Source organism: Balaenoptera acutorostrata, chromosome 13 (assembly GCF_949987535.1).
Source record: "Balaenoptera acutorostrata chromosome 13, mBalAcu1.1, whole genome shotgun sequence".
NCBI lineage: Eukaryota > Metazoa > Chordata > Mammalia > Artiodactyla > Balaenopteridae > Balaenoptera > Balaenoptera acutorostrata.
The window spans coordinates 81,139,294-81,163,493 of record NC_080076.1 but is presented as its reverse complement, the minus strand read 5'-3'; the positions used below and the strand labels follow the sequence as shown (position 1 = coordinate 81,163,493).

At 49.5% G+C, this 24,200-nt stretch overlaps 1 protein-coding gene across 1 annotated transcript; it reads left to right on the top strand.

Moving 5' to 3' along the window:
• The first annotated feature begins 1,989 nt into the window (after positions 1-1,989).
• On the top strand, positions 1,990-18,939 carry HRK (harakiri, BCL2 interacting protein). Its single transcript, XM_057527028.1, has 2 exons — positions 1,990-2,321; positions 17,340-18,939. The coding sequence occupies exon 1, from the start codon at positions 1,990-1,992 to the stop codon at positions 2,263-2,265; it is 276 nt and encodes a 91-aa protein (XP_057383011.1). The 3' UTR covers positions 2,266-2,321; positions 17,340-18,939.
• Positions 18,940-24,200: the final 5,261 nt, after the last annotated feature.

The following is a 24,200-nucleotide window of genomic DNA, read 5'->3' as shown; positions in this document are numbered from 1 at the left end:
CGGGGGGGGGGGGGGTGAGGGAATTGTTCATTTTAAATCCAAAGGGCTTTTTAAATAGACACTGTATCTTCATTCTTGGAACACTATACTGGGCAATGGATCAGGTCCCCTCTGAAAAGACTAGGGGGGATTAAGGAGGTGAGTCCCAGGAGAATGGGGAAGTGGTTCTGGCCAGAAGCAAAGGGAACCAAGGTTTATCCAGGGCCCGGTGCTTGCCAGGTGCTTGGCACACATTTCTCTCATTTAATCTCTGCCCCGATCCTAGGAGGGAGGTATTATTATTCCCAGATTACAGGGGGCAGTATAAAACCATGGTTAAGAGTTTAAAGCCTGCAGCAGACTGCCCTAATTTAGATCCAGGTTTATTCCTCATTAACTCTGTGATCTCCCGGCAAGAGACCTTACCTCCCTGTGCCTCAGTTTCCTCATCTGTAAAACAGGATAGTAACAGCACACTCTCACCACCCTAGAACGTGGAAACTCACTTTAGGCAGTGTAGACAGGGGCCTTAGCCCAGTAACCTACACAGAAGGCACTCAGTAAGTGTTGACCATTATTAAATAGGAGAATTGGGGCTGGGTGGATCTAGAGAGCCACCAAGATCACAGAGCACAGCTGGGATCTGAGCCCTGACCATGCTGCAGGTCAAGGGGAAATCTCTCTATGATAAATCCAGACCCAAACTAAGTTCATAGTCTTGAAGAATCTTTTCCAAGTGACCAAAGGACTCCTCAGGCCTTGGCAACACCCCGCCCGTGGGAAGAAGAGGATCAGAGCTGCCTCATCAGGACCTAGAAGGCTGGCTTGGAGCCACCTCCAGGGTCCCCCAGTTTTCTGAATCCCCATGGATTCAAGATGGGTGAAGGTCTCATTCTCCTCCAAAGAATCCTGAGAGTCCCTTCACCCATCTGTACCTTCACCAGCATGGGCAGTTCCAGATTTTCTAGTCTGGAGGGTCATAGGGGCAGTTCTCGGATTGGGAAAAAAAAAAAAAAAAAAGAAAAGGAGCTAAAATTCCCTGCCGGCGGCCCCCATCCCCGACACCGCCGACCCCTTAGAGTCGCCATTGCGCGTTAAATCGGGATCACTGCTAGAAACTAACCCCTGCAGGAAAGTAATAGTGACAAAGCAAGCAGACAAAAATAAGTTTCCTTCTGGAAAACCCCTTGTGAGGGTCTTTCGGGCGGAGGCGCGGTGTGCCGGGAACAGCCGAGACTAAGGGCCGACCCCCTAACCCTCTCCCCGCCTCCATCAAGGTTTCTAGCGGCGCTGCGGGCGCTTAAGGGTCTGGCAGCCTATCTCAGATGGGGGTGGGGTTGTGCGTCGGGTGTGCTCCTATCCGCAGCCTACAGGTGCGGAGTCAGACCTGAAAGTAGGCAAGTTGGGTTGAATCCGGCCCTCTCATTAGATTTTGAATCGACCCACCTCCCCCAGACCAAACAATAGCTTCGGAACATTTTTTGAATAATGCAGCCGAATTCGATATCGGCTTCATCCAAAACGGCAAACAAGCCTGCCCCCCCTCGCCAAATCGGAATTGGAGCTGAATTCAGGAAAAAGAGAAGGAGAAAACCTCCCCCGGCGCTCCACGCCTCCGCGAGGATCTCCTGCGACCCCTGAAGCCAGAGGCCCAAGCGGCCGGTCGCCTTCAGGCGTCCCAGCGCCCCACGCTCCCCTTCTCCCAACCCGCGCGCCCCCTCACTGCCGGCGCCACTAGGGTTAAAAGTTACCTCTCGGTTTCTTCTGCCTGCAGCCCCCCCCCCGGGGCCGGATGATGTAACCCCCCTCCCCGCGCCCTCCCCGCCCCCTCCACCATGTGACACTTTAATTAATAATAGCGCCGTCAGCACAACAAACGCACAACACAAGGAGAAACTTGGTGTCCAGGGGAGGCCCCCGGCGACTGGAGCGCGGCGGAGGCAGGCGCAGAGGCCGAGGCAGAGGAGGCGAGGGGCGGCCCGACGCGGGGAGGGAGCGAGGCGAGCGGTCATGTGCCCGTGCCCCCTGCACCGCGGCCGCGGCCCGCCGGCGGTGTGCGCCTGCAGCGCGGGCCGCCTGGGTCTGCGCTCGTCCGCCGCGCAGCTCACGGCCGCCCGGCTCAAGGCGCTCGGCGACGAGCTGCACCAGCGCACCATGTGGCGGCGCCGCGCGCGGAGCCGGAGGGCGCCGGCGCCCAGCGCGCTCCCCACCTACTGGCCCTGGCTGTGCGCGGCCGCGCAGGTGGCGGCGCTGGCGGCCTGGCTGCTCGGCAGGCGGAACTTGTAGGAACGCGGGGCTTCTTGGTGGGGCCGAAGCCGAGACCCAGCCGGAGCGAGCAACAGGTACGCGAGAGAGCGAGCGAGCGCCAGCGCGCGGTGTCTGGGGACTGGAGACTTGGGGCTGGCTTGGGAGCGGGAGAGCCTCAAGTTTGGCGTTCTTCTCTTCCCATCTCCTTCTTCCTCTGCTCCTTTCTCTCGCAAGGATCTCGGTCCCCCTCCTAGGCAGTCCCCATCTCTCCCTCCAAGTACTGCGTCCACCGTTTCTGCCCCTTCTCTCCGAGTCCTTAAGCGCATCTTGCCACTCTCTCCATCGGGGTGGCTTTGGGAGGACTTCAGCCTCCGTAAGCCCCACCAGCCGCTCAAGCAAACACACAGTGCAAGTAAAAACTGGGCTTGCTCTGAGAACAGTTATAGGCCAAGCCAAAGAATTATAATCTATCGCGGTTTCAAGACGAGTCCTCAGTCCTCTTTCAGCCGCCTGCCACTCCTGAGTCGCCACCGTTTCCATCACCGCCGCTCCAAACCCCCTTCTCCTTGAGTGTCCCTTCTCCAGTTTCTGTTGCCCGTCTCCCGGTGCCCCGAGCACTTCTCGCGACTTCCTCCCCCTCCTGGTTTCTGGCCGGCTCCGTCTTTCTCCCTACCTAAAACTGCAGTTTTCCTCCGCTCTGGCAACTTCTCCCCTCCAGCGAGGTGTCCCGTTTGAGGAGCTTGGCCTCCTCTTCACCAAACGGAGGAACTGAGATGAAGGAGATGCCCCAAGTGAGCTGGGATCGGAGGCTCTCAGGGAAACTCCAAGGGGAAGCCTTAATGAAACAGCATCAATTGAGCTCTTTCTGGGTGCTAGGCCTTGTTGAGGGAGATGTTTGAGAGCCTGCAGTATGCTAGGCACTGCGCGGCGGGGGTGGGGGGTGAGTATGGAGCGCTTAGTGTGTCTGGTACCAGTAGGAGAAAGGTACTGAGCACCTACTGTGCGCTAGGCCCTTGGGATTGGGGAACTACTGAGCACCAGTTGTGCGCCTGGCACTGTGCTAAGCGCTTTAGGGGAGCAAACGTGTAAGGACCGTCATTTCAGATTCTGGAATAGAGAGGAGAGCTGCAGTGAGTGGCGGTGGAGAGAGTAAGGCTGAGCCCACCAAAGGTGGGTCTAGGGCCGGAAGGTGAAGGTCGAAGGTGAGAAAGCCAGCCCCGGCATGCCATGGCCCACAGAAACCGAGCGCTCGGGTCGCGGCTGAGCCCCGCGGTGCGCCAACACCCTGGGAAGCTGGCGCGGCGCCCGCAGGGAGAGGCGGCAGCCGGAGCGTGGGGGGTGGCAGCGCCCGGGGAGATGCGGGGGTGCGCGGGGTGTGAGCCGGGAGCGCGGGCGACAGATGTCTCGTGGGCCGGTGCAGCCCGGGCGCTGGCGAAGAGAGGTGCGCGCTTCGGGACGCTCTCTGCCCGGCTCGGAGGTCCCATCCGATTCTCCTCCTCCCGGAAGAGAGGCCCGGGGCTGCCCTCGGCCGCAGAAGCCCAGGCTGGGGCCGCAGAATCCTAGAGGCAGGAACAAAATTTTGGATGGGGCACGGGGATGTGGGGCAGAAAAAGGGAGCCAAGCAAGAGACGCGAAGCCCAAAGTGTGTAATTTAGGGAAAGGCGGAATGAAGGTGGGAAAGGAGGCAAAGAAAAAACGGGCGGCGATACGAGGAAAGAAAGGCGAGGGAGCTGGAGAAAAAGAGAGAGAGTTCCTGGAGAACAAGATAGTGGGAACGTGGATTAGAAAGATGGGAAGCGAAAGGAATCCAGTAGCAATGGGGAGGAGGGCTAGGACACCGCTTCCTCCAGTCTTGGAGACCAGGCGAGGCTGGGGAAGCGCTGCCTTCTCAAGACTAGACGGTGCAGGATGCTGGGCGTCCCACCCAGGGGGCGGAGAGCGCCCAGCCAGAGCCCGACTGGCGCGCGTCGGGGCCGGGGGTGCTCCCGGGGCCCTCAGGAGGAGGCTGCCGCCCTGGAGGTGGCCCGAAACCTCCGCGAGGGCGCGTGGGGCGAACGCAGCGCGCCTCTCTGAGCTCGGGCGCGGGGAAGGACCCACGCGACAAGGAAGGGGGACGGGGAGGAGTTTTCGGAATTATCCGCGGCGTCAGCGGATAATTGTCGTCGCAGAGTTTATTTCCCCTTCCTGACTCTGCTTCTGCCCCAGAGCCCCGTGCTACGTCCCGACTCCAGGCCACCTCCTCAGCATACCCCTGGCTTCTCCTCCATCCTGCTGTGTCCCGTCCGGGCGTCCCCAGTAGCCACACCCTCTAGGGTCCTCCCGCCTCGGGTGCCCGGACCCCAGGATGCCCGGCACGGCTTTCCTGCCGCGCTGCACCTCACTCCCTCGGATCGCCGGTAGAATGGTATTGAACAGAAGGTATACCACTACCATCCCGGGGTTCGCCTTGCTGGGTCTCCCAGGCTCGGCCCCTATCACAAGGACTTGGCTTCTCTCGCTGCTACCTCCAACTCGGGCCTTTCTTGTGCTTTTGGCTTAACCGGGGGAAACCCATCTTTCCCCAGCCTTCAGTAAGTTAGCAAGACGTGAAAGGAAATCCCCTGGAGAAAGACAGTTTGTTGAGTTCTGTGTGTGGTCCTCTCCACATTTCCTACCCCAGAAGAGAAATGGGAATGCTCACAGGGTGCCTTATTGGTTTCAGGGAGGCCTGAATCAGCCATCTAGGGCAGACCATTCTCTTAGGTTAAAGGTGAGCTTAGCTATATGCACGACGGCAGTTTCAACAAACTTGTTTTGAGCCTCTACTGTGAGCCAGCAATAGTTTTCTCAGAAGTCATCATTAAACAAACAAACAAAAATCCAACCTCCCCTCTGAGACTCAGTTTTCCCATATGTAAAATGGGGACAATAGTAGTACTTAAACGCACAGGTTGTTGTCAAGAGGGTAAAATGAAGTCATTTACAGAGAGCTCTAGAACAGTGCCTGGCACATAAGAAGTGAATATAAATGTGAGCTATCATGACTATGATTGTGCATTTAATATCTTTCTTTCCGAAAGTAGACAACACTTTGCTATTGTCATTGCTGGTGATTCCACATTATTCTTACTTGCCATTTGGGGGAATCAAGGCCACATGGGCCAGGATAGTATAGGGGTTAAGAGCATGGGTTTAGGGATCAGATGAAACTGGATTTAAGTCCCAGCCCAAGAACTTTCTGGCAGTGTGACCTTGGGTAAGAACCGTAACCTCTCTGAGCCTTTATCTGTAAACCGGAGCTGTATCTCTATCAGGATTTTGGGAGGTTGATAGGAGAGCATCTATTTCAAGTGCCCCGTGCAGTGCCTGGCACTTAGTTCAGTTGTCAGAAGATGCTATGAAATGGTTAATGCCATCCTTATTGTTTCAAAGGGGAAACTGAGGCAGAGAGAGTCCACCTGAGTCGTCCCAAAGGATCGATCAATGGCAAAGTCAGAACTGGCATTGGAGTTTCTGCCTTTGAGGGCCTGCAGCACGCAGCCCGCCAGATGACTTGAGGGATGCAGGGGAGGAGAAGATACCAGGGCGGCAAGCAGAAGGGGTGGTGAGCCTCGAATTCCTGCACTAGAGAGATTCGCTTTCTGAGGGAGCCCCGGGGGAAGCTCCTTGGAGGCTGGGGAGGCCGGGAGGAGAATGGGTGTGATTTAACCAGTCACTGCTCCGAGATACAGGAGAGGGAACAAAAGATGCTTTATGGTGAGCGCTGGCTGGTGGAAGTGTGGGAGGGAGGAGAAATGTCACTTGCCTTGGGTGGGGGTGGGGGGGAGGGAAAGAGAAGGAGGAGGATTTGGGCTGGGATGGGCAGAACCTTGCCTTAGGACTAAGGAGAGGGGAGAAAGGGGGACTCTGCGCACCCAAGAGGCGACTGGTCAGCGGCAAGAAAGATAATGGGCCAGCAGGAGCCTGCTTTAATGAATTAATGACGGTCTGGCCTATCCCCCAGGCATGCTAACTGGTTCTTGGCAGGTATTTTGGGGATTAAGTGGTTAAACCTGGAGGCCATCCCTCAGGCCTCACTCCCAGACTGCTGCACCCCTGCCAGGATTACTTTTAGAGCTTGAAAGCCTAGGCAAGGAAGGAAAGGAGTGAGTGGAGGAGAAGGAGACAGCTGATGGGGAGGAAACCCCCGCCCCCCACCCCGGGGAAGGGGCCAGATGTGCAGGACGGTGGCAGCCTTCCTGCCACATGGTCGCTGTCTGGAGTCACTCTCTTGCCTACTGAGAGGCCAGGACACAAGTGACTGAGCTGTGGATGTAAAAACAGCTGCACCCGGGAATAATTAAATACACCCCCAGATGCGGGCTGGGTGGATTTGGCAACCGCACCTCTGGTTTTTGAAAAGTCAGCTTTTCAGACCTACATTGGGGGTGGGGAGGAGTGGAGTGGGGGCTTCTGTCTCCCTTCTGGTCATCACTGTGTGTGACAGGATTTCATGGTAACAGTGAGCTGCCCTACACTGTCCCTAGCCCATGGCAACTTGCTTGTCACATAGTAGATACAAAATAACTATGATGAATACATGAATCATTCAGAAACTGTGCACGATGAGCATTAGTGTTTCCTAAATTCGGCTTCTTTCACTTTTTCACCTATTAATTATTGAGTTCCTACTGTGTGTAGGGCATGGTGGACACAGGAAGGACCAAGACATAGAAGCCCCTGCTCTCATGGAGCCTACATTTTAGTGGGAAGAGACAGATGATAAATCAGTAAAGATTGTTCTGGTTACAACAATTGTAATTGTAACCAATTACTCCAAAACTTAGTGGCTTAAAACAACTATTCAATTAGGCTCATACATTCCCTGGGTTAGAAATTCAGACAAAGCATAGCAGGGGTGACTTGTCTCAGTTCCAGGCTGACTGGGGGCTGGAATCATGGTAATGGGATCTTCATTTATAGGCCTGGCTGTTGATGCTGGGTGCCAGCTGGGACTGCCAATCAGAGCATCTACACTCAGTCTCCTCTTGTGGCTTGGGCTTCCCCACAACATGGCAGCCTCACGGTAGATGGATTCTGACCTGGTATCTTAGGGCTCCAAAGGCAAATGTCTTGGAGGGTCAAATGGAAGCTGCTTTGCCTTTTTTGACCCAGCTTCAGAAATCACTTTGGTTAAAAGCAAATCACAAGCCAGCCCAGATTTAAGGGGAGTGGAATTAGACACTACCCCATGGGGGAGTGGCAAGGTTCTAGAATAGCAAATGGGAGAGAAGATATGTTGTGGCCATCTTTGGATTATGCAGTCTAACGCAGAATTTCAGAAAGTGTTCAGGGCTCTGAAGGTAACACACGAAGATAACGTACAGGCATACCTCGGAGACATTGTGGGTTTGGTTCCAGACCACTGCAATAAGGCGAGTCACAAATTTTTTGGTTTCCCAGTGCATATAAAAGTTATGTTTACATTATACTGTAGTCTATTAAGTGTGCAGTAGTATTACGTCTTTAAAAACAATGTACACACCTCAATTAAAAAATACTTTATTGCTAAAAAATGCTAACCATCATCTAAACCTTCCATAAGTCATAATCTTTTTGCAATAATCACATCAAAGATCACAGATCACACATCACCGTAACAAATATAATAATGATGAAAGATTTGAAATATTGCGAGAATTATCCAAATGTGACACAGAGACACAAAGTGAGCAAATGCTGTTGGAAAAATGGCATCAATAGACTTGCTCGACACAGGGTTGCCACAAACCTTCAATTTGTAAAAAATGCAAATATCTCTGAGGTATGCCTTTCATAGCGAGAGCCTGGGGCGCTCCTAACCTGCAGTGGTTGGAGATGGCCACTTTGAGGAGGAACCAAGGAACCAATGACATGAGTGACGAAAAGGAGCCAACCACGTGAGTACCTGGAAGAAAGGTGTTCTGGGGAGGTGAGACTTTGCACCGTGTGTTTGAGGAAGAGGAAAACGAGCAGTGGGCTAAGACCACATGAACTTGGGGGGAGAGGAAGTCAGAGGGCAGGCAGGGGCTAGATCAGGCCATGGTAGGGAGGTTGAGTTTTGTTGTCAAGGGATTCACAAGTGCTGACAGTACATGAAGAGGTGCTTTATAAGAGGAGAATTAGATGTGATGCAATAAACTACTCATCCTCATGCATTTGCAGATATGAATTGAGCACCAGCTCAGGGCTAGGCACCAGGATGCAGGGATGCAGAGATGAGTAAGTCCCAGAACCTGGCCTCAGATGCTCCTAGACCTCAGGGGCAGGAGACCCCGGCTCTGACCCCCACCCCAGCCTCCTCTCACTGGAGGAGACCTCCCACCAAGGTCTGAGAGATTCTGGCCCCTGTGCCAGCTCACTGATGCCCAACCCTCAGTGCCCTCAGAAGGTTGTGGATACTGGCTGGATTTCCATTCAATTCCGTATTGTCTCCCCTCCCTCCTTCCTGCTTTAAACTGGTGCCCCTGCAGTTGGGTGAGGGATGTCTCTTTTAGGCCACATCAGTGAGATGTGTGCTTTTAGTACCGCTGGATACCCAGGAAAAGAGAAAGCTCCTTTCCCTGCCCTGTGGAGAGAAAATTGGCTGCCCCACAGAGTGTTGCCATCTTTGAACTTTTGCTCCACAGGCCATGGACTTGGGCAAGATGGAATTAAATTGTTTTGGGAAACTTTATGTAATATTCCTTTTTTTAAGAAAAAATAGCTTTTTCTTGATTACAAAAAATATTACAAGCACGTTATCAAATACTTGGAAGATACTGATTAAAAGAAAAATTGAATCGATTGTTTTTATCTCACTATCCATTGTTAACATTTTGAGAGGTTTCTTTCCATTTTAAAAAAAATGCACTGAGAGGTACTTTAACAAATAGAATCCCTCTAAATACATTCTCTGTAATCTGACTTTGTCATTATATCATGGACATTTCTCCATGCTTTATAGTATTTTCTATGACACGCTTCTTAGAGGTTGCGTAGTATTTCTCTGTTTGGCTCTTCCACCATTTACCTTCTCATGCAGCTATTATTGGACATTTAGACAGTTTCCAGTGTGACGCAGAACATCCTTGGGTGTAACTCTTTGGGTACATCACAGATGATTTTCTTAAGAATGCCCACAAGTGGAACTTTGATATCAAAAGTGTAGGTAAACATTCCTTTATTATAAAGGTTGTCTAAAAGAGTATAAAATCTTGTAGTTTCTAGATAAACTCTGCCGCTTGTTCCCTTTTCTCATTTACGTCACTGGCCACTATCCATAATGTGGTTATCGACTTGGCTCTGGAGCAGGCTGTTACCATCCCCAGCTAAATCTGTGTTATCTTTTTATGGCATATTCTTCATGGACCACATCTCTAGCCATTGTTGGAGTGCATGAGTGAGATGACTGCTGACATGCCCATTCCAACTTCAGGGAAAGGCTGCAAGTCATAGCAGTGTCACTAAGAGTTTGAAGAGCTTCTCTGCCTTCCTGGCTGTACTTGGATCTGGCGCATGGTACTTAATAAATACTGTAGGATGCTAACATATTGATGGTGGGGAAACTTAGACAAAGTGATTTTGGAGGGGTCTTCAGAGGGTGGGAATGTGTCAAGGGCCATGGGATAGATTTAAGAAGAGGTAGCATTTTCAAAGACTGCCCAGATTTATAATGTTTCAGCCTGTTGGCACACCATGGGGCCTCATTCTTGATTCAGAAAATTTAACTGCTGGTAACTGTTTATCTAATTCACCCAGATTTTATGCCGAGGTAGGACAGCTTGATGGAAAGTGACATGAACTTTGGAGTCAGGCTGACTTTCAGATCCGGTCCTGATCTGCCATTTCCCAGTTATGGGACCTTAGGCATGTCCCTCTACCTTCTGAGCAGTATAAGGCATATCACTGATGTTCAGAAAAGGGTAAATGACAGTGCAGGATATGTGTTGTTCTTATTTGGTGTGAATTTTAGTCCACGGGCCCATATTCAGAGTGTGGTGGGAACTCTTAGGGGACTTTTCTGAGCTTTTTGCACAAAGCAGTTGCTAATCCTGCCCCTGCCCCCAACTCTGTGGATCAGCAACAGCCTTCTTAAGCCACTGCACCGGGGCTGGGGGAACCTCCAGGACAGGACTCCCCAGCCTGGGGGACACTAGCCTCCAGGTCCCGTGAGGGCCCCAGTCCTGGCTTTTTGTCCATCACTGTATCCCAGCACCTGGCATGGTGACCAGTGCAGAATGGGCATTCACTAGCTACTGAATGAATGGATGGATGAATGAGTAAATGAATGAATGAATTTGGGAGAGGCTCAGGGAATTGGGGACCCCCCCAGAAATGAGACATAAAATTGGCTGACTTCATACTCCTCTATTCGCCGCCCCCGCCCCCCGACTTCAGAGAGAAATCATTGCTTTGATCTCAAAAGATCTATGACCCAAAGAGATCACCATTCTTGAAACACAGCCAGAAATAGACAGGACTTTAGAAACCACCTAACGCAACTCCCTCACCTTATAGATAGTGAAACCAAGGCACAGAGATGGCTTCTGAAGGTGAAAATGAGGTGGGCTTACATGCCAGCTGTCTCTGTCGAAGAATGTCTTAGCGTCTAGGCAGAGGTCGAAACCTGGTGGTTTCCTGGCTGTAATTGGCCTGCCGTTTAGCTTTATTTGACTTGCATGTCTTCCCCCACACGCTTAAAAATCAGGCACTTTCATATTGAAGCCCAGGTTTCCAGTTTTTATTGAAAAAACGGAAAGATCTGACAATACCAAGTCCCATGTGGCAGCAAAAGGCTGGAGATGAGTGTCAGAAACCTCTTTAGATTGGACACAAACTCTCCAGTGACCCTGGCCCCTCCTGGGCACACGTTACTGGGGCCAATGCATTTAAATTAATGACCTCTGGTTTCGGAGACCACCCTGCCAGACTTCCCTTGATGCGTAGACACACCCACACATGTATCCTATTTTAAAGAAATGAGATCATACTGTTCATGCTGTTTTGTAATCTGTTTTTTCCCCAATAAAAATAGGTTGCTGAGATGTTCCCATGTCAACAGAGGTTTTCATCATCTTTTTTTATGGCTGCATGGTGTTCCGTTGCTTGGATGGACCACGATTTCCTTATTTGGTCACATCCCCAGGGATATTTACGCTGTTCCCCATTTTCTGATAGTTCGTAAGTGAGGTTTAGTGAACATTCTTGTTTGGACAACTTTGAAACCAAAACACAAAAAACTGAAGTTCCTAGAGGTGAACTTGTTGGGTGAAAGAATGTGTGTGTTGTAACATGTGATGCATAAGGCGAGGTTGCTTTAAGAAGGGTCTGTCCGTTTGGTTTGGTGTCGATTCTGTGCTGTGCTACCCCCAACTTCTCAGTGCTTATTCTTTTGGACATCAAGTTAGTTTGGCATTCAAGGCCCACCTGCCAGAACTTCATAGTGGGCAGAGCTTTGAGGTCTCTGGGCTCTCTCCACAGACTTCATATAATCAATAACTGTTCACTGATAGCATTGATAACTATTCACAGATAACAGGGGCAATAGATAGATAGGCAGAGAGAAGGAAACACATCTTCCAGGAGCTGCCAAATGGCCTCTTCCTTTCTCGTGCACCCCACACCTAGTCTTCTGCTCTTTTAGTCCCCTCAGCCACCGTCTCCTCAGAGCCCAGTGTTCTAACTGGCCAGCATGAGCTACATGGACAGAGATTTAAATGATAACATGGCCCAGAGCATCTTTCCTTTAGGAGGGTTCCACATGGAGAGCTTTGTACCCATGATTCTTAGACATCAGGACCGACCACTGGTACCATTTGAACTCCATGGTCAAAATCAACCCGCTGAAACCAAAGATGGAAGAGTGGGTAATAAGAACCTACTGTATAGCACAGGAAACTCTACTCAATACTCTGTAATGACCTATATGGGAGTAGAATAAAAAAGAGTGGATATATGTACATGTATAACTGATTCACTTTGCCGTACAGCAGAAGCTAACACAGCATTGTAAATCAACTATACTCCAATAAAAATTAATTTAAAAAAAACAAAGATGGAAGAGTGGGGAAGTTACCACCATTATTCACGTGCTCACTTAGCCACTGTCACTCAACAGGTTGAACTGAACACCTGGTCTGTGCAGGGCATGGTGCTGAGCCCTGAGGATGAAATGGTGGGTCAAGGGGAGAGACAAGGTGTGTGTAAATGCACAGAAAGTATTCTGGGAGGCTTAGGGGTGGAGTGAAGGCGGCTTTCCTTTTATTTCTATATCCTTCTCTGCTATTTGAACTTCTAACTTATCACATATGCAAACGGCAAGAGCAAAAAAGATATTTTTTTAAATTAAAAATTGGGACCTTGGGCTTCCCTGGTGGCGCAGTGGTTGGGAGTCTGCCTGCCAATGCAGGGGACGCGGGTTCGGGCCCTGGTCTGGGAGGATCCCACATGCCGCGGAGCGACTACGCCCGTGAGCCACAATTGCTGAGCCTGCGCGTCTGGAGCCTGTGCTCCGCAACAAGAGAGGCCGCTACAGTGAGAGGCCCACGCACCGTGATGAAGAGTGGCCCCCACTTGCCACAACTGGAGAGGGCCCTCGCACAGAGGCGAAGACCCAACACAGCCATAAATGAATGAATAAATAAATGAATAAATAAAAAAAATTAAAAAATAAAAAAAAAAAATTGGGACCTCTTAGGAGGGAACCCAAGAGTCCTAACTCTTCTCAGATGTAGGGAAGAGGGGGTAAGGCTCCTGCTGTAACGCTGCAGCGGGATTCACAGCTCACAGCTCTCCACCTGCAGCGTCCCAGCCCAGGCAGCCGGTCTCTCGAGGCTTCCTGTTCTCCCCCTCTGTCCTCCGCCCCTCCACTCTGTGGGTGCAAAGTGGAAATAGGGACATTTAAGAACAGGCGTTTCATGAATCTCTTCAGTTGTGAGCTTTGGTTGTGAGTCAGCATTTGAGAAAGTGCTTTATGAGCCAAGTTTGAGGAAAAACATCCCAGGGGCAGTTCAAGTGGTTCATAGGGAGCTGTGGACTTTATGTTTTTAAACTAGTTTAAAATTGTACAATGACTCCTTACTCCTTTCAAAAAAAGAAAAGAAAAAAATAACATAAACAATACAGAAGTAAAGTATATAAAGTAGAACGCTGTAATTGTTCTTTTACTCCACCCCCAAAGCCATGCCCTGGGGTAACTTTCAGTCTGGAGTATATAACAACGATAACAATAATAATAACAACAAATGCAGACCTTACTATGTGCTGGACTTCTAAGTCCTCACATATGTTAATACTTTCAGTCCTTACATCAACACAGTAAGATTTGATATACTCCCCCACCTTTTCCATATAAGGAAACTGAGACCCAGAGGTTAATAACTGGCCCAAGGTCACACAGCTTTTAAGTGTCTGAATCAGGATTCCAACTCAGGTGTCGAGCTCCAGAGTCTGAGCTCTTAACCATTACACTATTTTGCCTCTCTGCCATACTTTTTATATGGATATATAGATAGATATAGCTCTCTGTGTATGCACACACACACATATTCATTAAAGGAAAAAAAGATCTGGGGCATTTGCTCTTTTCAATTAAAAATCATAGCCATCCTTCTGTCTCAGTACATTTAGATTTACCTCTTTCTAATAGGCAGGTGGCTTAATTTGTTAATCCAGTCTCCTATCAATAAACACATGGGTTGTTTCCAAACTCCAGATTTGTAATAATTCCAAATTTATTACAAATAAAGCTGGAGGGAACATCCTTGAGCACATTTATCTGACTGCTTCTGTGGGCTAGTGGAGGGTGTCCAATTTAAAGTCCCCCAGAAGAAACAAAAAAAAAAGAGTTATACTTACTGACATAACATATCCTGAAGTGAAAAAAATGCTAACTAAAAAACAAACAAACAAAATCCTCCAGAAGTGTATACATAGATAGGCCCACCCTCTGATTGTGGAACGTGTGTCCACTGGCTGGTTGATGCCGTGCAGAGGTGTGCTTCTAATGTTCATCCTTCACTGTGGACGCCAACCGGTAATCAGTACACAAACGGGCACAGGAATTTGTCCATTTAGCAGCCCTGGGAAACCCTTAGAAAGACTCATTATAGGCCCAATGATTTACAGGTAGGAAAAGTGAAAATCAGTTGCTAGTCCTAGTTTTGCAAGGAAACAATACAGTTTCTCGCCTGATGCCACTGTTATTTTCCCTTCATCATCTCCATTCAACTCAGGTATCGACACAGCCTCAATTGTCACAACTTTCAGATGCAGTTCCCTGCTCGTCAGGGTCCCCTGTTTGAGCCATACTTGTCACTGCCCTTGTGCCTTGCTTAGGCCCTTTCCCCACCTAAACGATCCTGCCTTCTTCCAAATATGGCAAAAACATTGTCTGTGTATCTTCAAGGCCCAGTTCAAATCCTGCTTCCTCTCTGAAGCTTTCCTGGTGAGTGTAACCGCATCCCGACTTCTGGGCTCTAAACACACCCAGACCAATGTGTCTGCACACACATTGTCTGCAGACAATGGTCTTTTACAGTCCTGGCCTCTGGCATTTCATGTCTTCCCCACTAAGACTGGAGGCCAATTGAGGGCAGGCGCTGAGCTTTATCTTGTGCAGAGAACAATGCTTAGCACGAAGTCAGCACACTCCATAACACACAGTAGGTGCTTAATAAACGTGGTTCCTTTCTCTCCCTCCATCGTTCCTTTTTTGTACCCATGCTTAAGGCAGCATAATCACCTCAGGCTAATGCTGCAGGGTTCCACTGACTTTCACTCTATAGGTCAGTATGACTAGACACCAACAAAGTGAGATTTTTAGGGATTACAGAAGCTGGTTTCCATGAACTAAATTGAGTGTGCTTCTCAGTTGAGTTGACGGTGACTCTGAGTCAGTATTCCATGAAAACATACAGCAGCTACACAGTAAAGCAGAATGCCTTCTGTGCTTGTGCCCTGATGGGACAGGAGGGGAACGGGGTGGGGGGTGGTGGTTGGCGGGCTGCAGGGGTCTTCTCCCTCCACCTGAGCAGGTCAAAAGCAAAAGGTTTGAAGTTGCTGATTCAGATCCTTGTGACCAGCAGCTAATGTAGATTGTGGGGTCCATGTGATTATGGACGCAGTTGTATGTATCGGTCAGGGTCCAAGTAAGAGGCAGAGAGCACCCCCAAACTGAGTAATCAGAGGAGAATTTAGTAAAGGTTCTATGGCAAAGTGTGGGCAGGGTTTAGGAAATCAGTGAGGGATCCTGCAGCGCCCCCCAGGCTGGCAGCCCCCCTGGCCTAAAGGCGAGGCGAGGGGACAGGACCCAGAGCCTGGAGAGGGGCCCGGAGCTGTGCCAGAGAGCTTCCTGGCAGGTACTCCGGCCGACCTGTGGCCCTGTCTCGCCATGCCATTGCTGCCTTCTGTGAACTAGACCCCGGAGGAGGCCAGAGGCCAAGGGAATCTGTTGGTGCAGTTCATACAAGTCAATATCCCGGACTTTTGTCCACTTGAAGGTCATAAAATCATCTCTCTCCTACACCACGTGGTTTGTATCACGCACACGGCAGTTTTCCCACCACCTGCTTTAGAGTAATGTACGAATTGTGTTTATCTCCTCTGCTGACTCTCCAGCCTCATCTCCCCGCTGGCCCCAGGGCCCAGTCTTTGCTTGAGGCTCATCGAGCTCCCTGACCTAGTCATGGTGTGTCCTTCCTCTGTGTCCTGTTTCTTCTCCCTTCCTCCCCTCCTCTCTTCATCCCCTTCCTGTACTCCCTCCCTCTCCTCCTCTCCCTCCCTCTCCTCCTCTCCCTCCCTCTCCTCCTCTCCCTCCCTCTCCTCCTCTCCCTCTTCCTCTCCTCCTCCTGATATACTTCACATCCTTTTAAAGCACACAAGTCAATGGTATTTATTATATTTCCAGAGTTGTGCAGCCATCCCCACAATCAATTTTAGAGCATTTTCAGTCCCCCAACAGAAGCCTCGTACCCATTAGCATTTAGTCCCCAGTTGCTTACATTCCTCCCCAGCCCTGGGCAACCACAAATCTGCTTGCTTTCTTTATAGATTTGCTTCTTCTAGACATTTCCTGTAAATGGAATCATACATTTGTCCCCTTCGTGTCTGGCTTCTTTCATTTAGCAGCATGTCTTCAAGGTTCATCTGTGTTGTAGCATGTGTCAGTGATTCATTCCTTTTTATGGCCAAATAATATTCCATTGTATGGAAATACCCTACTTATTTATGCATTCATCAGGTGATGGGCATTTGGGTTGTTTCCACTTTGGGGCCATTATAGATAATGCTGCTCTGAACATTTGTGTACAAGCTTTTGCGTGGATATATAGTTTCCATTCTCTTGGGTATGCACTGTTTTTCTCTGCCCTGCCCGGAATACCTCACCTTATCCTGGCTAATTCACTGGCATCTTTCAGTACTCAGCAGGGGTCTTCCTCTTTCTCTGACTTCCCCTCCTCCCTCATGAGCTGCCTCTCCTGTGGGCTCCCATAGCCCATGTCTACCCAGATTGCAGGCTCTTCCCATGACACTGTCATTATTGATTTCATCTCATCTCCCTTTGTTGTCTTGTGAGCCCCTTAAGGGTAAGAACTGTGTCATTGGATCTGTAACACCTAGTATGGTGCTTGGCATGTTCGTCAATGAATGAGTGAATGGATGCATGGGTGGGTGGATGGATGACAGCAGAGACTGTCCTACAAGTCTGCCTTGAATATGGATCTATGAAATGAATAGATGATGGTCCCGTTCCTGACATGGAGGAGCAAAAAAGTAGTGTGTCTCTACGTCGTCTTTTTAAATCACAGAAGATGCCTATGTAAACATTTAGGTCTGAAAACAAGAGGGGTGTGTGTGTGTGTGTGTGTGTGTGTGTGTGTGTTTGCACGTGCACGTATATGTTTAAGGAAGGCTGCTATGTGGACAGAGCTTTGGGGGGGAGGGGCAGCACCAAGACTAGCTTTGGGGGAACCTTTCCTTCCAAATCAGAGCTTTGGTATCTAGCAGCTCTCGCCTATCCCCCTCCCCCTCCCGACAAGTGGAGCTGGCTGTGCAGCGGCCCAAGGCGCTGACGTCATCCCCAGTGGCTGTCTGCACGTGCCTACTGACTGAAATACAAATCTTTATTTCTGCAGGTTGGTGAAAACCCTGTGTCCTTGGAGAAAGCCGGTTCCCATTTTCCTGAGGGGGGAGCCCAGAGCTTGAAAGGCCGCAGTCGGCACTTCGAGAAGGAAGTGGAGAATAAAGACGGCGCCTGGGGCAATAGTAGCAACGCGGAATGGGACTGGGGAAGCCCTCTTTGATATCCAGCTGCAGAAACAGACACCCCAACGCTATTTACATACAGCTCTATATATATAGAAAAAGAAAATATGAATATTACTCTTCAGTGCATGCCTTGTCGAGGACGTGGTCCCCTCCCTTTTCTGCACCTTCCGATGTGAACTTTGATGCTCTTTCATGTCTGGGGCACTGGAAGAGAGATGCTTACTGTGTACCTAGAAATTTTGCAAAGACCGGTGGGAATTAGCCTCAGAGGCGACCAACTGCCTGGGAAGGGATGCCGGTGGAGGAGGAGGTGAAAGTGCAAAAAGCAAAATAGAAAAAAAAAGTGAGGACTCAGGGCCAATTTTGTAGGGGCAATCTGGGATACCTCCATTTCTAAGTCTTGACAAGTCCTAGCCTCTCTCTCTCTGCCTACCTAGATAGATGGCTAGTCCCACTGTCATCAAGACAAATGGCATTTTTTTTCCCCCCTACCAATCTGGTGTCTCTGGTGCTTCGCTTAAATTTTGCTGGTGCTTAAGTGTGTTCTTGCTGGTGCTGTCATGGTATGCTGTTGCCAGACCTGCAAGGCCAGGGGACGAGAGAGGTTTCTATTTTGCTGTTTCAGATTCTTATTTTAAAGGAATCAGTCACAAAAGTGCCACTTGAGAGTCTTTTCTCTTTCTCTACACGGGGATGAATATACAGAGGTGTTTTGGAGCAAACCTTGGGCTTTGGGAGGGAGGAAGGGGGGGTGATGGCACTGAGTGGCTTGCTGGTTATGGGGTGGAAAACTGACCTCACGTGTGACTTGTTTGCTGCCTCCTCCGCCCGCAAGTACCCTTCGAGTTCAGACCACAGCCTCCCTGACTCCCCAAGGGCATTTCAGGGCTTAGGTTTTATGGATTGAAGAGCCAAGAAATGGCTACCTTCTGGTCAAGGGTGATTTATAAGCCAGGGACGTTGGGGGAGGGAGAGGGTCATTTCAATGAAATGCACCAGCATCTCACTTTCTGAGGGTCTGATTTCCACCCCCCCCCAGGATAAGCTACTATTTTCAGAAGTTTCTAGAAGGGCTAAAAAAAGATGTGTGCTGGACTGAGACTTGGCTGCAAAGACTCTTCAGGGAGTGATGATTATTTTTTGCTTTCATTAAAAAAAATATCCAACAACAGGTATTATTCCTCTGTGCAGGGCTCACACTGCCGTTTTCAAAGCTGAGATGTTGAGGCACGAGGCTGCAGGTTCAGACAGTCATTCTACAAGGCTGGATTTGCAGGTCACCACGCGGTACCTGTGGAGAGGGGGTCTGCTGGGCTGGTTTGCAGACAGTCTTCCAGTTCTAAGAAACCAGCAGAGGGACCAGCTGTTTTCAGGTTGACATGGCTCTGAAAAGGCAATTCTTTCCCATGGGCGTTGCTGAAAATTACCAGGTCCTTTAGAATGCAGGAGCTTTCAGGGCTGCTGCAAGCTGAGAGCTGTCTCTTTGTTTAAAAAGAAAAAAAAAAATCCATGCCTTATGTTTTCCTAAATAGCCCTTTAAAGAAAAATGCAACCCAGAACGCCTGAATGTGAGGGCAGCTTCCCACCCACCCCCTCCCCCCGGCCGCCCCCCGACAGCTTGGAACTCGGCAAAGCCAAAAGGAAAGCTTGTTTATAAAGAATTTGTTTCCCTTCATGGCTGGAGCCCTTCCTGCAGTTAAGTTTACAGGGGATGAGTGTGTAGGCAAGGTCGTCAGGGAGCAGCAGGTGACATCCCCGCCAAGCCGTGAACTCAGAGAAGGCAAATTCATTAGAATGATACGAAATACAGTCTCTGCTTTTATTTAGTCACTTTCCTAGCCAGACGCTAGACTTTCCAGCTGACCCCATTTTCTGGGGAGGGGGTTTTCATTACTGTAGTTGTACGCGATCATAGCTCTCTGCTGCTTTTAAGGCTGCACCTTCAAGACCACAGTGGGGATGTGCTGACCACCTAGACACAGGTTAAAGGTCAGAGGATCCTTTTTTCGACCCTGACTAGCTTACGACATTCCCGCTGGAGGATCCAAACTCCAAATGCTGGGGTTTCAGGCAATTTTGATTTCAGTGAAGCCACATCGCTTGAGAGAACTGGGCACCCAGGACCCTCCTCATGGAGCTTTACAGCCAAGTCCCTCGTACATATTCTCTTACATTATTAGAAACTGTGTATTTATCTAACCCCAGCTTTTTCTTGCACATCATTAATTTGAGTGCATTTCTCAAATGCCCCGATTTTTGACAAGGGGTTGTTTTTAATGCTTGTTTTTATATGAGATTTGACTTCTTGATGGACATTTGTATTAGGAAATTGAAGCATGATATATATGTATATATTGTCTCCACTGTCTCTCCTGTTGCATTACTTGGATTGCATGAGATAGTGGGGTGGTGGTTTTTTTTAAAAAAAATATTTCCACAGTGTGCAAAGTACTGGTACCACCCCCCCCCCCACCCGCCGGCTTTTCTCTGGCTGCCAAGGAGTCATTGATTTTGATTAGCTTCACTGCAGAGCGTCTGTGAAGAGAGAGAGAGAGAGGGAGGGAGGCTTTGAAATAAATTTTAAAAAAGACCTCATATCAGGTTTCAGCAGACAGCAGTGTGTGTGTGTGTGTGTGTGTGCGCGCGCGCAAAGCAGAGGGAGGCCTCTGAGATCATCGTTTAGGTAGCTTGCTGCATAATGAGGTGAGGAGCAATCAGAAGGGCCTCCTTCTTTCTGGTTGCTCTCAGAGGGTGAGGGTCCAGGAGCCACAGGGATTGGAAGCTCTTGGGACCTCAACATTCCAAATTAGATCCATTCCCTTCTGGAAGCTTCTCTCCCTTACCCCAGTGCCCACGAGCAAACAAGATCTCTTTTCCCCTTTTCAATTTTGGGTTCCATTTCATCTTCCCTTGAGCACAGCTTGATGAACAGTTTCTTTGGAGGAGCCCTGCACCTCTCTGGCTGCTGTCCATGGTCCTGGGCTGTACGTCTCCTAGATCCCAATTCCCATTTTGTTCCTCTTTCACTGGGATCCTGGAGACTTTTTTTCCACTTCTTCCAGTGATCTCATTTTAAAATTCTTTTCTATTTTGATGAGGGGAAAAGGGTGATTTAAACAATACGGTCACAGTACCATGGAGCTGTGACTTTGGTTTCACAATTTACATATCTGATCTCATGTACTCCTAGCTTTATTATCATGTTTCTGACAGTGACAAAATATCACTTCCCCTTGCTTGGGAAATTGAGGGAGTCCTCCTCTGATGCTACATAAGTGTCTTTTGGGGACACTGGCTTGCCATTGTGGACTTGTTGAGTGTCCACCTGGTATTAGAAGTTGCAGTGACCAGAATACAGGTTTTGTTCTTCCGTGTGGATACCAATTCCTTTTCTGAATGTCCCCTTAAGTCCACCTGGGCCCATCACAGGGTTAGAAGCTGGTTTGGGGGGTGAAGGGGCAGGCCTAGTCCCACGGGAGCTGATGGAGGAAGTTGATATCAAAAGTGTCATTTTGAAGTATAAATCGAAAGCTTATTTTTAAAAGTTTAATTAATTCATTCAGCACCTACTTATTGAGCACCTACAATGTTCCAGGTTGTAGAATCTCCTCTGGGAAGAGACTTATGTACTGATCAAGGAGGGGTAGACCTGCTTGGAACCAGACGATGCTCAATGTACCTTTCCATTATGGTTCACAGATTTGTCAGGTCAACACTGTGACCCCAAGCCTTGCTGGCAGATTGTTCTATAGAATTTATATGTACTGAGATCTACACTATCATGAAGGCAATTCAAAAGCCGACGACCTCAACCCATCCCCAGCACGAAAAGGCTGGTTCTTGCTGCTTCACACAGTAAAGAAGCACTGTGCTAAGAGCTTTACATGTTTCCCCCTTAGCTATTCCTCACACCCACTCTGGAAGACAGTGCTGTTATTATTCCCATTTTACGGTTGAGGAAGCTGAGGCTCAGCGAGGTTATGCAACTTGGCCAAAGTTGCACGCGAAGAATGAAGTGGCTGAGCCGAGACGTGGACTCAGGTGTGCGTGGACCCCACCCCCACCCCGGCCCCACTTCCCTCCAAGCCCCCGAGCTAAGCTTCCTGCGCCACCGGGTTCCTTCCTGAGCTGGTCCCACTGGCATTGCTAGTTCAAGGGCGAGCACGTGCCTGGGGCCCAGCAAGGAGCAGGGGAGCCTAACTTAGGTTGCATGTGGGGACGCTCCAGGACATCCTGGATGGCTCAGCTGGAGATTTTATGTATTTGTTCCCTGCCCTTCGTGTTCCTGACTTCTGTTAAGGTCCTTGGGACAAGCATCTCATTTGCAAACAAGGCCTGTTTGACCTACTTCCTAGGACATGGGCAGTCTTTCTCGTCTCCTTCCTGTCCCCTCCCCCACTCGAACCCCCGTTTCCTCCCCTCAAGGTCTTCTGCACTCTAAGCGCCCAGGAACGCCTGTGCGCGGTGGAGATGGCTGTGGGGCTGTCTGGAACCTCAGTGAGCCCTCTGACTCAGCTGGAGAGGCGATATGCTTGGGGACATTCCGTTCTGGTTTCTACCCTTGCTGGTTCGCTGTGCTCTTTTGTAAGAGGAATTTCATACCTTGGAGACGCTTTGTACATATTTGTAATGACTTTATTAAAAACAAAACAAAACAAAACTGGTTGTGTGCTTCTAGCCAAAGGCCTCTGCGTTTTCATTTCCTTTTGGAAGGTTGGTCCCCAAAGACTACGGGAGAATCTGGCTGCACACGCCAACCTTCCCTGAGACAGAAGCCACACGCTCATCTCCTGTCCCTGTTGTGTTCCTGGGAACACCCCAAGGGGAGGGTTGGCCTAAGCAGTACCCTTGGGTTGAGCAACAGGTTGGGGGAACTGGTCCAACAGTTCAAGGTCAGTGCACAAAAGCATCGTTTATGCATGACATGACGCAGATAAGCAAGTGAGCCTGCAGACTGATGTCTCCAACTATGGGTGAATGGACCGCTCAGGGTGGGGTACTCTCACCTGCATTTACCTGGTCTGAGTTGTACCAAGAGACCAAGTTCTAGTTTATTCCTAAGAATGGTAGGTTGAGGACAGGTGGTTTTTCTAGATAATAGATCCTCTTTTCTTCTTTGGGGACCCACCCCTTCCCCACTCTCAGTCCATGTGACTTGGAGGGATGGACTTCACCTCCCACCCACCTCTGTTCCCATGTCCAGAGCTCAACAGCCGACCGAAGCTTGTCCAGCACTCTGAGTCCCCAAGGCTAAAGTGATTGGTTTGGGGGCAAACTAATGAGAATCAACCTCAAAACTCCTGCTGGAGCTTTGGGGAAGCAGGGGCTCTCTTTGCTGGGGTTGTGAAGCTGGTAGAACACAAGCAAAGAGCTTCTGGAGGCTCTCTTCCCAACACGTGGGATCCGACTGCCTGAGGACTAAACCATCTCAAAGGAAAACAACTGAGGGATGGAAAGACATGATTCTACTATCATCCCCGGAGCCCTTGAATCCAGCTGTACCTAAAGCCCATACTGTTACATGAACCAAATAAAGTCCTTCTTTTACTTAAGCTGTATTTGGCTTGGTTTATAAATAATTTCAACCAAAAAGTTCTGCTTGATGATGCTTTTGTGGCTGGCTTCATAATGTTGACCTGAGAGGCACCAATTGTCACCAAATGCTGTTTACATTTTAAATATCCATCGTCATCTGGCATCTGAGAAAACCCTTCTTGAATCAGCCCATGCATCTGGGGCCCAATCAACCTACAGTTAATGGCCATAGTGGGCTCTGTAGCTGCCACCCCAAGGTCCCTTCTACCAGTTCTGGGTGCCATCCTGCACCTTTGTGTGCTTTGCGGCATCCGACACCTTCAGAGGCCTGGGCCTCCTCAATGGAGTGCCTGAGAGGTCTCCCACCCCCAACGCTGGCGCACAGCTGGGAGCACAGAAACCTCAGGGTGGGACAAACTCTGAGATGCAGCTGATGCTTCGGAACTCCCAGCAGGACCAAGCTGAGCTGGGACTTCCCTGAGAGTTGCCCTCTTGTTGGGCTTCATCCCCTCCTTCTCCTGTTTCACTCATTCCCTTACTAGTTTCTCCTGGGAGCACTTCCTTAATAAATCAAGCACCAACTCAATGGGATCTACTTTGGGGAAAAACTGCCATCAGATGACCACCCCCGCATGAAGTGTGTCTTCGAATTTGCCCTAAAACAGGTCCACCTGGCTTTAAGGGGCAAACAGAGACTCAAGACCGTGGATGTAACTTTCAACGACAGATCATATTTATTGGCAGAATGGAACTTAAGGGGACATTAAAAACACCAAAGACAGCTCTGTTTGGCCCAGAGCAAAAGTACTAAAAGATTCCAGGACTCGCTTTTTACATTTTCTCTTTCCAACCCCAAGTCTTGGCAGCCTGGAAGCCTCCCAATGCCTCTCACACGCTCCCCTTAGGAAGGTAATGAACCTATTACATCCAGGTCCAGAGCTTGCTTTTTTCATCTCATATTTATTATGGTCAAGACCTTTTAAGTTAGGAGGGCCATTTCCAAAGACTTCGTGGAACTTGAGTCAGTGAGTCATAAAATATTAAGAACAGGATTCTCCGACCTGACACTCGATTAATCCTGCTTCTAACAAATGAGTTGCAGAGCCGAGACAGGTAAAAGAGAGTGGCATTGTTCTTCCTTTCCAACGGTGGCTCTTGGCTGCTTCTACTAAAAACTCGTGCTAGGGAAAACA